General features: G+C 42.9%; 1 protein-coding gene across 7 annotated transcripts in view; it reads right to left on the bottom strand.

The window, feature by feature from the left end:
- The window catches only part of KCNMA1 (potassium calcium-activated channel subfamily M alpha 1), a 762,000-nt gene that overhangs the window by 26,303 nt on the left and 723,147 nt on the right, over positions 1 to 12,550 (bottom strand). For 4 of the 7 annotated variants that reach the window (XM_012801412.2, XM_023509578.1, XM_012801410.2 and 1 more), the window contains 2 exons: positions 10,313 to 10,426; positions 4,645 to 4,775 (listed from right to left, as the gene is read on the bottom strand). In XM_012801412.2, the coding sequence (XP_012656866.1) occupies positions 4,645 to 4,775; positions 10,313 to 10,426 (245 nt within the window). Of the gene's footprint in view, positions 1 to 4,644; positions 4,776 to 9,466; positions 9,548 to 10,312; positions 10,427 to 12,550 lie in introns of all 7 variants that reach the window. The other 3 variants (XM_023509577.1, XM_023509576.1, XM_023509575.1) reach the window with 1 other exon arrangement.

Below are 12,550 nucleotides of genomic sequence, written 5' to 3'. Positions count from 1 at the left end.
TTAAAAACAAAAACTTTCAGAAATGTAGAAGTTGTGTGTGAGCCGGATGCAGTGTGCAAACCACTGTTTTGAAACTTCTATCCTAAGTCATGTTTAAGAAACAAGGTATCAAGCTGGGTACTCTTGCCAACATATTGTTCTGTTTCTCTTCCTTTCTTCTCCTAAAATAAGTCCGTTGGGATGGGGTGTTAGACAGAAAATAGTCAAGGGTTTCACTTCAGGAATAAAGCTAGTGATGGCTTTACCCTCCACATCAGCATACATGGGAAAAAGTGGCATTATGAGGATGCTGGTGATATGTAGAAGAAGGGGCACCCTCTAACCAAGTGTGTAACTCCCAGACCTAGAACTTGACTGGGCATGGCCCTTATACTTGGGACACTCACAGTGTGGACTTGGCCTTGCCTCTCTGATTGCTTGTTGTACCTCCCTCTCTACTATCAACTACAGTCCAACCACGACAGCCTTCAGCTGCTCTCTCAGGCACACAGAACCCAGCTCTTACCACTTTTCACCTTTGTCTGCAAAGCCAGCCAATGTCCCCCCGCCAGGTACTCCCTCCTTCTGGTTTTGTTTTTCTTTTTTCCTTTTGGTGTCAAATTCAGTATTACCTGCTGAAACGCTTTATTCTGACCAGCAAAGCTAAACCAGGTCTCTAACACCCATTCAAACCATTTCACATTCTTCAAATCAACTGTCCTCATGTGACATTGTAACTTAGTCATTTTACATCACTATAGTCTCTTAGCCTACTACAAGGAAAGTTTATATAACACAAGAGCAGGGTCCTTATCTTTCTTCTTTACTGTTGAGTCACCAGCATGGGGAATAATGCCTGGCATTTAGTAAGTGTCTAATGTATGGACTGATTATGAGCAACAACAACAATAAATACATAGGGAGCTTGTCATGTGCTAAGTACTGCACTAATCAACTTTTACCTATTTACCTATCTTGACAGCCGTATGAGGTACATACTATTTTTGTTCCCATTTTAAATATGAGAAAACTGAGGCAAGAAGAGGTTAAGATTACACAGCAAGTAAATGGTGGGGCTGAGATCTGCATCCAAGCTGACTGCCTCCTGAGTCCATGTCTAATATTCTCTTTCCAGGGTTCAGATAGAATTTAGGATTGAAGTTAAGAGGAAGTGATGGCTGGATGGAAAAGAAATTGTAACACTTACATATGATTTTCAGCTCTAAAAATTCCTTTTATTGTGTGTATATGTGTGTGTGGACAATAAGCTGCTATCATTTGGAAAAATATATTTCTCTCTTTTTTTTTCTTGAGACAGAGTCTATGTTGCCCTCAGTGGACTGCCACGGAGTCACAGCTCACAGCAACCTGAAATTCTTGGGTTTAAGCAATTCCCTTGCCTCAGCCTCCCAAGTAGCTGGGAGTACAGGCACCTGCCACAACACCCAGCTATTTTTTGTTGCAGTTGTCATTGCTGTTTAGCTGGTCTGGGCTGACTTTGAACCTGCCAGTCTCAGTGTATATGGCTGGTACCATAACCACTGTGCTATGGGCACCAACTCTGGAAAAAAATATTTCTATATTTGATGTTTGAGGCATATGTCCATAAGCATAATGATTGCTTCTCATCATGTATTTCTGCTGTCAATTTGAAGGATAAAGCCATAAGGCCATTTTTGTAACATTCCTACTAGTGCAAGAATGACTGTGAAGAATCAAAACACTCTTTTAACAAATGAAGCAGTGAGCAGCAGGAGTTGAGTTATGAAGGACGATGTTCACACACATGATTAAATGGCAATTTGGGGAAGAATGCTAGAAAAAGATCACTGGCATCTGAGGAGATCAGTGTGATGTTGCTTATAGGTGGATGCCTCTGATGGAAGCTTACCTCTGGCTCCTGCTGTTTGCAGGAGTCTCAGTTTCTCAGTTTATACTCCCGCTCCCGCCAACCCATTGTGTTCCCTCTAGTAACTATGTTGGTACTTGGCTAATCTGCTTTGTCATAAGTTAGGGTGAGATGAGACACAGAGACATCACAGGTAACCTTTTATCAAAAGTTCTAGATCCAATCAGGCCTGTTGAACCCGACCCAATTCAACACTACGCAATGGAGCTCATTCATCCTTAGCCATGAAAACAAGATCTTGAATAATTTGATGATTCGGATAAATGATGTGAAAAGTTATTATCAGTGGGCTAGTGAAATACATCTGACTTCAACACTTAAACTTATTGTCCACCAGATTTGACAATGTAACTGGAGTGCCTTGCTCAGCTCTAGGCTTCTTACACGTGGTGCCGCTGCTGATAAATACAATGATGGTTACTGGATTCCTGACACCCTTTTGTCCTAGGCTAGAATGCAAAACAGATGCTGCTCTCAGATGATAGCTATGCCCCAACTATCCTCTCCCAAACAGTTCTGTTTGTATTTAAAAGAAGATTAGAGATGGGCTTTTAAAAACAAATTTCAAACTAATTCACTTTGATTTCTCATCTGGATTTCCAAGAACTGACTCCTTTGTAATGTGAGGGACAGCCGTGCAGTTCAAATCCAGATGTGTCCCACCATCACCCCAGGGCCACACTATGCCCCATGGGAGTGGAGAGAAAGTTCCCTGGTGCTTCAGCCAGTTGTATTCCTTGGAACCAGGGCTGGCTTCGTGGGTGTTCAGCCCACGTAGTCACTCAGGGTCTACACCCCACAGAATCTCTCACTTGGTAGAATACTCTGCTATTGCCATCTTGAAATTCTTAATAATCATGAAAAAGTGGCCTTGCAAATGATACAACCAGTCCTGCTAGGAACACAGACAGTGTCTGATATGTAGAAACAGAACGAATTTTATAAATTTGGATTTTTAAAAATTTTTACTGGATAAGTCAGTATTTTGTGGTTCTGGAAGAAAAATTTCAGAAAGTTTTACTGAAAACATTTTAATCACCTCCTAGTGAGAACAGTCTTCTGAAATCTCTCTAATTACGATCCGAATTAAAATGAAATTTCTAAAGAGATGGATTACAAAATCTACTTGAAAGTGGTTTGGAAACCACAAAGCCCATGACACAGAATGGGGGGTGATATCCTAAGCATATCCTTAGCTTCTATCATTCCCTCTGGCTCAGTATCACTAGCAGGTAGAAAAGGTAGCCGTAGTGTCATCAGGCTCTCAGAAGGGTTATGAGCCCAGGGAAACCAAAAGTCCCCTTCTCTAGGGACCATTTTATCTCCTTGTTGGCTTGGGAAGCCATCGTATGGCGTGATGCCCAGTCAACCCTAATTCAGATGAACGTAGTTTCACAATTATTTTTAAATCCATAATTCCTATTTCTAACTAAGATACGTTTACAGTTGGACCACATTCAGGAATATAGAATAACCTAAATTAGTCTTAAAAAGCTTTATGTTTTTTCTTTCCTCAAATAGAGGTCCTTCTGGGATTAGCTTTAATGAATAGATGAGAATAGTGCATAATTAGCATATCAGTGGTTTAACACATGCAGGAGAATAACCTTCCTAAGCACTTTAAGAAATGTATGTGTATAAAAACTCTCTGAGTTCTGTTTATGATTTTAATGTGTTCAACAAAACTCTTTTTCATGGATTCTTCAAAGGTCAGTTTCGATCCAGCCTATGCCTGCATTTTCATAAGTTGTGAAGTCCAGAACTCCAAAATAAAGAGGCTTTTCTACGTAATAAAGAAAGGCCCTCGGGGGGGAACACTTCACAATACCCGGGTTATGACTCATTCCAAATGTCTGCTTTTGCCTTTTGCAGTGAAAGATAGTTCCATTAAGTTGGGATCTATTTTTTAATTGTTATTTGTTTTGTAGTATTAAAAGTGGGGGGAAAACATCCCTGGCTAGATTGTTCGATGCACATCAAGCTAGAAAAGAATCAAAGGTGCACTTAATCCCTTGGCCAGCTCGCCTTCCTTTCTTCTGTCACCAATTCCCTACCTCCCTGCAGAAAAGAACCAGCCTGGCCTCCCCAGGCCTCATCTCCTCCCCAGGATGTCAGCTTCTATGACCTAGGAGTTACCCTTGACCCTCTGTCCTCTCCACCTTCTGCTAATGTCCAGTGTTTTCCCAAGTCCTGTTAATTTTATTGACAAATACCACTGAAATCTGTCCACCTCCCTCCATGCTACTGGCTCTACTCTGAGCCACGATAGACTTCCTGTAGCCATCGTTCATCTCTGAGCCACCCCCACCCACACACTGGCAAGGCAGCCTCCTAAAAATATGAAACGGCTTACATCACTCTCTAACCAAAACCCTTCAATGTTTCATCATTACTCTTAAGAAAAAGACCAAAAAGGTGAAAATAGGTTTTGAAGTCCTGCAGGTCTAACCTTCCCCAGAATATCTCCCTTCTCTGTGGCTCAGATCCTAGGACAAAATATATTATTTCCTTGGGGACTCTTTCTTAGTCCAGAACCAGGTCAGGGGCTCACCTATATTACCTCACAGCTCTCCTTGCCTTCCTTGAACTTTGAGGCACTGATAACCAAATGTTTACTTGTAGGATGGTCTGATTAATGTCAGTATCCCCTTCCAGGGTACAAATTTCTTCGAGTTGTGCTCCCCACCATAGCTCCCAACTCTAGCCCTGGGCCTCCGAAGTTGGAGGTGCAGGGAGGAAGGAGCAGGATGACTCACCGCGCTCATGAGAGAGTCCAGGACACTGACAGCAAATGCCGTCCCACAGGCAAAGGGCTGCGTGAGGTACAGTTCTGTGTCGGGATCGTCATCATCATCTTGGTCCAAAAACTGAACATTAGTATCATTCACTAGAAAAAGTGTAAAATAAGAATTAGTCTCAAAGACCACACACAGGCAGCAGAGCCAGAGAGAAACCAGGCTACAGGCTGAGAACACTGAAGTCACTGAAAAGGAAACAAAAGCATGGCAGAAGCCGTGGATGGATCTTTGGGGTGAGGGGCAGTGGGACTCAACGGACTGTTCCCATGTGACTGTTTAGGCCTCTGAGACCCGGATTGCGGCAAGTTTGAGCAGGCTTGCTCCAAGGCAAGCCGCTGGAGGACCAGCACTCAGCGCTGGTCAGTCCTTTGGTATAGTTTTAGAATCATGACCGAAAAAACACCTTAGAGCGTTTTTTGGTAGCCAAGTCCTTTGAGAGATGGACATATTTCAATGATGCGTAGCCATGCTGGGATGGTAAGTTTAGCCACAAAGAAATAAAGCAACTTATTAGGGTAAAGAGCAATGGACCCAGAGCGCAGCAAAGGCAGATAGCGGGGAATAATTCACCCCCAGGTGGGACCCACAGCCTGCCCTGGGAGGTGCCCAGGATCCGGGTCCACACCCGGCAGGCCCTGTTTAATATGCAGGAAGCCTCAGAATGGCTGTCTCCTGCTGTTCACTGACAAGGACTTGCTTTGAATGTTGAGTTGCACGGGGACGCCCACGTTCTCCCTTTCCCCTTCTAAACAGCTCAATCTTTTCTGTGCCTCTGCTCAAGCAGACGCAGTGTGCTGAGTGTGTGTTTCATTTCCATCGGAGGATTCCTCAAGGACTAAGCCTGCACACATGTGCAGACTGATGAGTTGTGTCACTCAGATGTCTTTAACTTATTAAAAATTAAATGAAAAATTAATTCAGAAATTATCAGTTTTGCAGAGCAAGTCACCGAAGAAAAGTAGGGGAGGGGGCACTCATGATTTCTGCAACAATCATTGCACATTTAGAAAGAGAAAAAATGAGATTGCCTTCCTCTGATTCCCTTCTAAATGTGTCAGCAGCTAATTCTCTTTCACAAAGTTATTGTTTTAATTTTTTTAAGCAACTTTCTTGATAACTTTCCCTTTTTAAAAAAAATACTTTTGTTTATTGTATGAGTCAGAATAAATGATACTAGTTTAAAAGGCTAGGCATGGTATTAGTGTTCGTAAATGACATCATCTTGTTTCCCTAGAAAAAGATGCAAATAGGGGAAATTCTCTGCTCTGTTCTTCCGAAGTTAATGACATCTAGGTCCTCATTGTCTCAGCAGTACCTGAATTGAGGTGAAAGTCCAAAACTAGTCTCTGACAACTAGGCTTTGAGTTCAGTCACTGTTACCACTTCCTTGGGTACAGCATTTCATCATTCTGGACTTTAGTTTCTCTACAGAAGGACTTCATAGCAGCTGTCTCCTGAGGTTGTCAGAAGCCAGTGTGAATGAGGTTGGGCTTGGAAAGGTGGCCCAGCATCTGAATCATTCCATGCCTAATGTTAGCTGCTGTCACTATCTCCCTTCTGATGTTAAATAGACATTATGCAAATGTCCAGTTTCCCTCTACCTCTCTTGGAAACACTCAATATCTTCCTTGGAGTCTTTCAAGCTTTTCGTTACCTCCCTCCACTTGTCCAAAGGCATGTTGTAGGCCACTGTTTAGTCTTTCTGCTTTGTCAATCAGAAAATGTAAACAGGGGACCACCTGCAGATGAGTGTCATTTTATGTCCTTGTACCAGCCACTGATAGTGTGTATCGATACTCCATAAGGACCAGCATCTGTTACCTCTTTTTCAAAAGGATGAGGAAAGGCTGGCACTAGACATGGAAGCAAAGTAACTCCAAGTAGGGAAAGAGAATGCTGGGTTTTGAGATGAGCTAGGGATTAGGGGCCATCAGAAAAGACTAGCCAGGGTTCATCAAAAATCTTGCATATTGTTCCAGGATGCCCAATCTCAGAAGAAGAGCAATCACCATCACCTGAAAATTTTACTGAGCAGTGATTGGGTGGCACTGCTAAGTGGAGGGAGGTAAAGGAACGCTACCGCTTGACAGACCCCAAGAAAGACCTTAAGAGGCACCCATATAATCACCCCAAAATGTTTGTGGCCAAATACAGGAGGGAACAGTAGAGTGAAACAGCTTTAAACAAAGTTCTTTCTTGTGAGACTTCCAGTTTTTGCCATGCTAACCTCAGTTGGGAGTGTCCAAGTAGATGAAGAACATATCACACAGCTTAAAACATCTTGTCTGTCCTTGGCACCCTCTGTGCCTTTCCAAAGGTATTTTGCTGGCCTGGTGTAATGCAGAACACATCTCAGAACATGCAGGTAAATAGTCAATGTTTGTGGGGGATGTGGGAGGGAAAGTGTTCAGGGGATGGCAGCATGGCTACCACCCAGGAAATGGTGCTCATAGCAGAAGTTAAGGATGGTGTGAGCATCCTCCAGGCTCTGGGAGCAAAGAAAAGAAACCTGGCAAAGGACAAAGGATTCAAGAGAGTCAATTATGCTAAGTGAATACCTGAACTGTTGCTCAGATTCGGGGTTTCAAACTTATTTTCACCTCCACTAATCACAAATTAATATATCCCAGTTAGTCAGCAGCATATAAATTCCAAATAGAAAAAAAAAATGCTGACAGTGATGATTCAGAAATGCTGCCATAGGTTTTCTGAGATACATTCTTGGATGAATTTTTTTTTTCAAATTACTATGAGGGCACAAATGGTTAGGTTATCTTGTTTGCATTTCTAAGGTAAAATTCAAGTTGCAGTTGAGTCCTTCACCTGGAGGTGTGCTGTACACCCTTACATTGTGCCCATTAGGTGAGAGATTACCAGTCCTGCTCCCCATCCTTTCTCCTCTCTCCCTCCAAATTGAATTTAATTTTGTTTTTCCCCGTGTAGGGGTATAGTAGTTTATCTGTTGGTCTCATATTAGTAGTGTGTAATTGGATACTTGCTTTTCTATTCTTGTGATACTTTACTAAGAAGAACGTGCTTCAACTACATCCAGGTAAACACAAAAGATATAAAGTCTCCATCTGTTTTTACTATCAAATAGAATTTCTTATTATACATATATCACAGTTTATTAAACTAAGCATGAGTTAATGGGCACTGGGGTTGAGTCCACATCTTGGCAATTGTGAATTAACCTGTGATGAACATTCTAGGGCAAATGTCCTTATGGTAAAATGATATTTTCTTCTTCTAGGTAGATACCTAATTATGGAGTTGCAGGATCAAATGAAAGGTCTACTTTTGCTCTTTCAGGATTTTCCATACTTCTCTCCATAGAGGTTGTATAAGTTTGCAGTCCCACCAACAGTGGAAAAGTGTTCCCTTCCATCCATATCCACCCTAGCATGTGCAGCTTTGGGACTTTGTGATGTGGGCCATTCTCACTGGGGTTGGGTTATGTCTCAAGGTGGTTTTGATTTGTATTTCTCTGATGATTAGGGATCATGAGCATTTTTCATGTATTTCTTGGCCATTTTTCTGTCTTCTTCAGAAAGTAAGCCACATGAGTTCCTTGGGTTTCTTGTGGCCCTTCAGCTCTGCGAAGAGCAATCCGGAAACCTAGGCTTTTAGTCAACTACACTAAACATAAAAAAGACACCTCTCCTATGGCTAGAGAAAGAAAATAGTGTGGTACTGCATGACCTGAGTGAATCTGTCCTGATAAGCAGCTCCCTCTACAACAACGCAGTGCTGAATGGTGGACAATTTATTCCATAGTTTCTAGACACCTGGTAAGCAAGATTACTGTGTTAAAAGCCTCCTCTCTTATTTTGAAATATATTTGGGGGCCAAGAAAATGGAGCATGGGCTTCATTTGTGAGTCATTTGAAGGCAGGTGCTCCCACCTCTCTATCCAGTCCTCTGTTGAGCAGCACTTTTGCTGTCTCTATTTAGAAGATCAATCCCCAGTTCTGAGACCTGGTGCTGCTGAGTGCCTGCCCTGGAGTTATAAACCAAGTCCTGGGAAAGGCAGTCCTGACCAGAGGGCTTTGTCTTTGAGATGAGTCCATTGTGAATCTCCCAGAGAGGGCTCCGGGGTGGGGGCTGGGAGTCAGAAAGATGCTGTGCCTTGGTGTCTGCCACCCTCACCCTCTGTACCCTTCTTGAAAGCTGACTTTAGTAAGAAAGGGTCCCCTAGGAGCCAGCTGTTTTTACAGCTTCAGAACCAGAGCTTCTGAGAAAGGGCCTAGTAGGGGGAGAAAAAAGGCAAATAAAGTCAGAGTAAAGGAAAATAAACAGCTGGAGGGAAGGCACCGTCTTAGGTTTCTCATCTTAAAATTTTGATATTTCTCCTTTGACTTCCTTTGAGATCTGTGAAGATGTGTCAGTCAAACTGACAGTGTGTTGGAAGAGGAATAGAAGGGAGAAGGCGGGAGAGTGGGGTGACAAAAAAAAAAAGTAGAGGGGGGGAGGCTCCGGCCGCCAAAGAAAATACATTAGAGCAAGGATGCCTTGGAAACAACTGCCAGGTCAGATGGGTGTGATCAAAGGTTTACTGATGCTGTGTGGGGAAAAATCATTAAGAAAGGCCAGAACAAGACAGTCGATTGCAACCAGAGCCACAAATAAAACACATTCAAAGCAGTGCCATGGGGTAGCCTTTCTGTTACAGCCGGTGAAATAAAAAAAAAAAAAAAATAGAAACAAGCTGATGATAGTTGGAGACACCAATAACAGAACAAAAGGAGATAGTGATGTGAAGAAAAACAGTGCTTCTTACCCAGTTCAGTTATCATTAGAATGTGCGTCCCACTGTTTTTTTCCTGATTGACTGATACCAAAGGCAACTTGCCCGGTTTAGCTAATTGGATACGGCATTTAAGGATTGGGGAAAGGGAGTGGAGGAAAGTACAGAAAAAGAAGAGAGTGAGGGAATAACAGAGGAAACATTCTCAAGGAAAGGGACCCAGGAGGGAGCAGAGGTGGTTTGCATTTGCCCTGAGGGGGAAGAGGCCATTCTGCAGTTCTGCAAATTCACAGATGGCAGCAGGGGGCGCTGTGGCCAGGTAAGAAGTTGGATTCCTTTGGTCAGCCATCATGGCCCTCAAAATCTCATCATACTTTGGACCAGAATGGCATTTGCTGAACATGGCCTTTGGCTGAGAAGTTCAACTAGGATAGGTTAAGTTTGGTGTTATTGCTTCTAGCTCATTCTCAGAATAGGTTTGGCTTAGACCTGAAGCTCTGTATGTCAGTGGAAGGTTCAGATCATAGGTGGGGTCCAGACAGAATGCTCCAAAGAGGTGCTTCCAGTGAAAATTGAAAGAATCCATGCACTAAGCCTTCCCCCCTTCCTGAATTTATGCCCCCCAATACATCTCACGCTCCTTTGTAAACTGTGACCAGCATGAAGGAATCTGTTTATCTCAGAGGTAAGACCAGTTTTCCCTTTGGGTAATTGGCCATATATTCTACCCATATGTCTCTCCAACCCCACGCCCTGGGAACAAACCCCACTAGAACCTACAAGGTTGAAAGGTCTAAGAAACAGATCAACCTCCTCATATCCTACATGGTCCGGAAGAGAGGACAAAAACTCCCCCCCAAAGCTGACATTGACCCCTACCTAGTTCAGTGATGATGGGGATGTTGACTCCAGTTGTGATGGACGGCTGGCGTAACATCCCATGCACTGGGCTGTTATCTGGAGAGGATCTATCCATTCCTGGAGGTGTGAACCCTAGTGGGAAGGAAAGAGGGGAGGAAGAACAATCAAAGAAGTGGAAAATTGAGAAATAATGATAGCACAGTGTATATACACAGCCCCAAATATGTAGCTTGTGCATTATTTATAACAGTTAGCTCTTCCAAGATAAACTCTGATGAGCTATTTTTCTGGAGGACAAATAAGCAGACCATTATAAGTAATTCTAATTCACTAGTTCCCTAAAAATCCAAACTCTATACCATTGTTTATCTTGTTCATAGACCTTGGTTCCCTTTATGCACACAAGAGGAATTAGCACTGGTGCCCCTTGAAGTTAGGTATGACATTACAAAGTGAACAGAGAACTGCTTATCTCTTCTGGCCCGAGTATGAGATTGGTCACCTCTCTCTTCCCAGGCCATAGCAACTATGGGGACACTGGTTTCTATGGAGATGAAGGCTGGACAGCAGTCCTGGACACACCCACAAAGCACTCTGAGTGAACAAAAAATAAAGTTGTGTTCCTTTAAGCCACTATTGTTGCTGTCCTTACCACAACATAACCTGACCTATCCCAAATTCCACCTTAAACCAGTTGATCACCTGTCCTTTGACTCATGTATGACTTAGGCCTGGGTTTTGACATACTTGTGGCAGATGGGATGTGGGAGGCAATCTGCTTGGGGGGTTTCACGTAGTGACTGCTTGGTCTTTAAAAAAGAAAAATTGGGCAGTGCCTCTGGCTCAGTGAGTAGGGCGCCAGCTCCATATACTGAGGGTGCCAGGTTCAAACCCAGCCCCGGCTTAACTGCAACAAAAAAGTAGCCAGGCGTTGTGGTGGGAGCCTGTAGTCCCAGGTACTGGGGAGGCCGAGGCAAGAGAATCGCCTAAGCTCAGGAGCTAGAGGTTGCTGTGAGCAGTGTGACACCACGGCACTCTACCAAGAGCGATAAAGTGAGACTCTGCCTCTATAAAAAAAAAAAAAAATAGGAAGAGATTCCCTTTTAATTTACCAAACATTATTTATATGTCTGTGGTACCTGGAACTGTTGCAGCCATCTTGCCATGGAGTGAATACAGTTGAGGACAAAAGCGCCTTAGTGACACCTGCCGATTGAACCCCAGAAAGACCTGAACTGGAGCTCCTGGGGCAACTGGCTCTGGACCGTCTACCTCAGGCTTTCTTACTAATGGGAGTATATCCTGGGGTTGCCAAAAACATGTAGATGCTTTTTTAGAGACTTCACCTATACCTTACTTTTCAAAGCAGAATTGAATTACGGCAGCAATTTATAGTATGACGTTTGCTTAAAACATGGCGTTAATCAAATGCATGCTAGTGTCACTGTCATCATGAGACAGGCAGGACAGTTAAAGAAAAGGCAGGAGTGAGGTTGTCGGTCAAGGGGCACAAAATCATTTTGAAGTGGTATTTGAAATCTGAGAACGTTGTGGAAGGATAAGGACAATGGAGGTGTAAGTATGGGGGACGTAGTGTACCACAGAAAACTGGCTACACAGGTGGCACTTCGGGAGGAAATTGAAGCAACTGGCACAGTGATGTAAGTACAAGTGCACGCTGCGGTCAATGTCGCTCAAGCTATAGTTCTCCATAATCACCAGGGTCTGGACGCTGATGGTGATCGCTTTGAGCACCTCTTATAATTTCAGAAATTGAACATGACTTGTATTCCGCTTTTGTTATGAGTATACATCGAGTATTACAATTTTAATATAGATTTTTCCTTTCTTAAAATGGGTATACTTTTTTAGCACACTCTGTGTATATATTTATTTATACACTCTCTCTACGTATATTTAAATATATATGTACACATACATATCTATGAGGCATTTTCTTGCAGTAAAAATCCTAACTGATGTGTATATGTGTGTGTGTGTATATATATATATATATATGCCACTTGCCTATGGTCAACCCCTTGAACTTCCCAGCATGGCCAACACCAATCTCATAAGGTAACGGAGGCCCAGAAATATAGGAGTGCAGCCTGCTTGGTTTATGATTTTGTAGGTTGGGATTTTTTCAATTCTTATGTCCAAGTCCTCAGTATATATCAGAAGGTACTTGAACCAACCATACGTCACGTTTAACCCAAAGGACTGCCTCTTTAAGGATGTGCACAGGGACATACA

This window comes from Otolemur garnettii, unplaced genomic scaffold, assembly GCF_000181295.1.
Source record: "Otolemur garnettii isolate 467f Iridium unplaced genomic scaffold, OtoGar3 scaffold00008, whole genome shotgun sequence".
Classification (NCBI taxonomy): domain Eukaryota; kingdom Metazoa; phylum Chordata; class Mammalia; order Primates; family Galagidae; genus Otolemur; species Otolemur garnettii.
The sequence above is the reverse complement of the archived record's forward strand: the minus strand, read 5'-3'. Positions and strand labels throughout refer to the sequence as shown.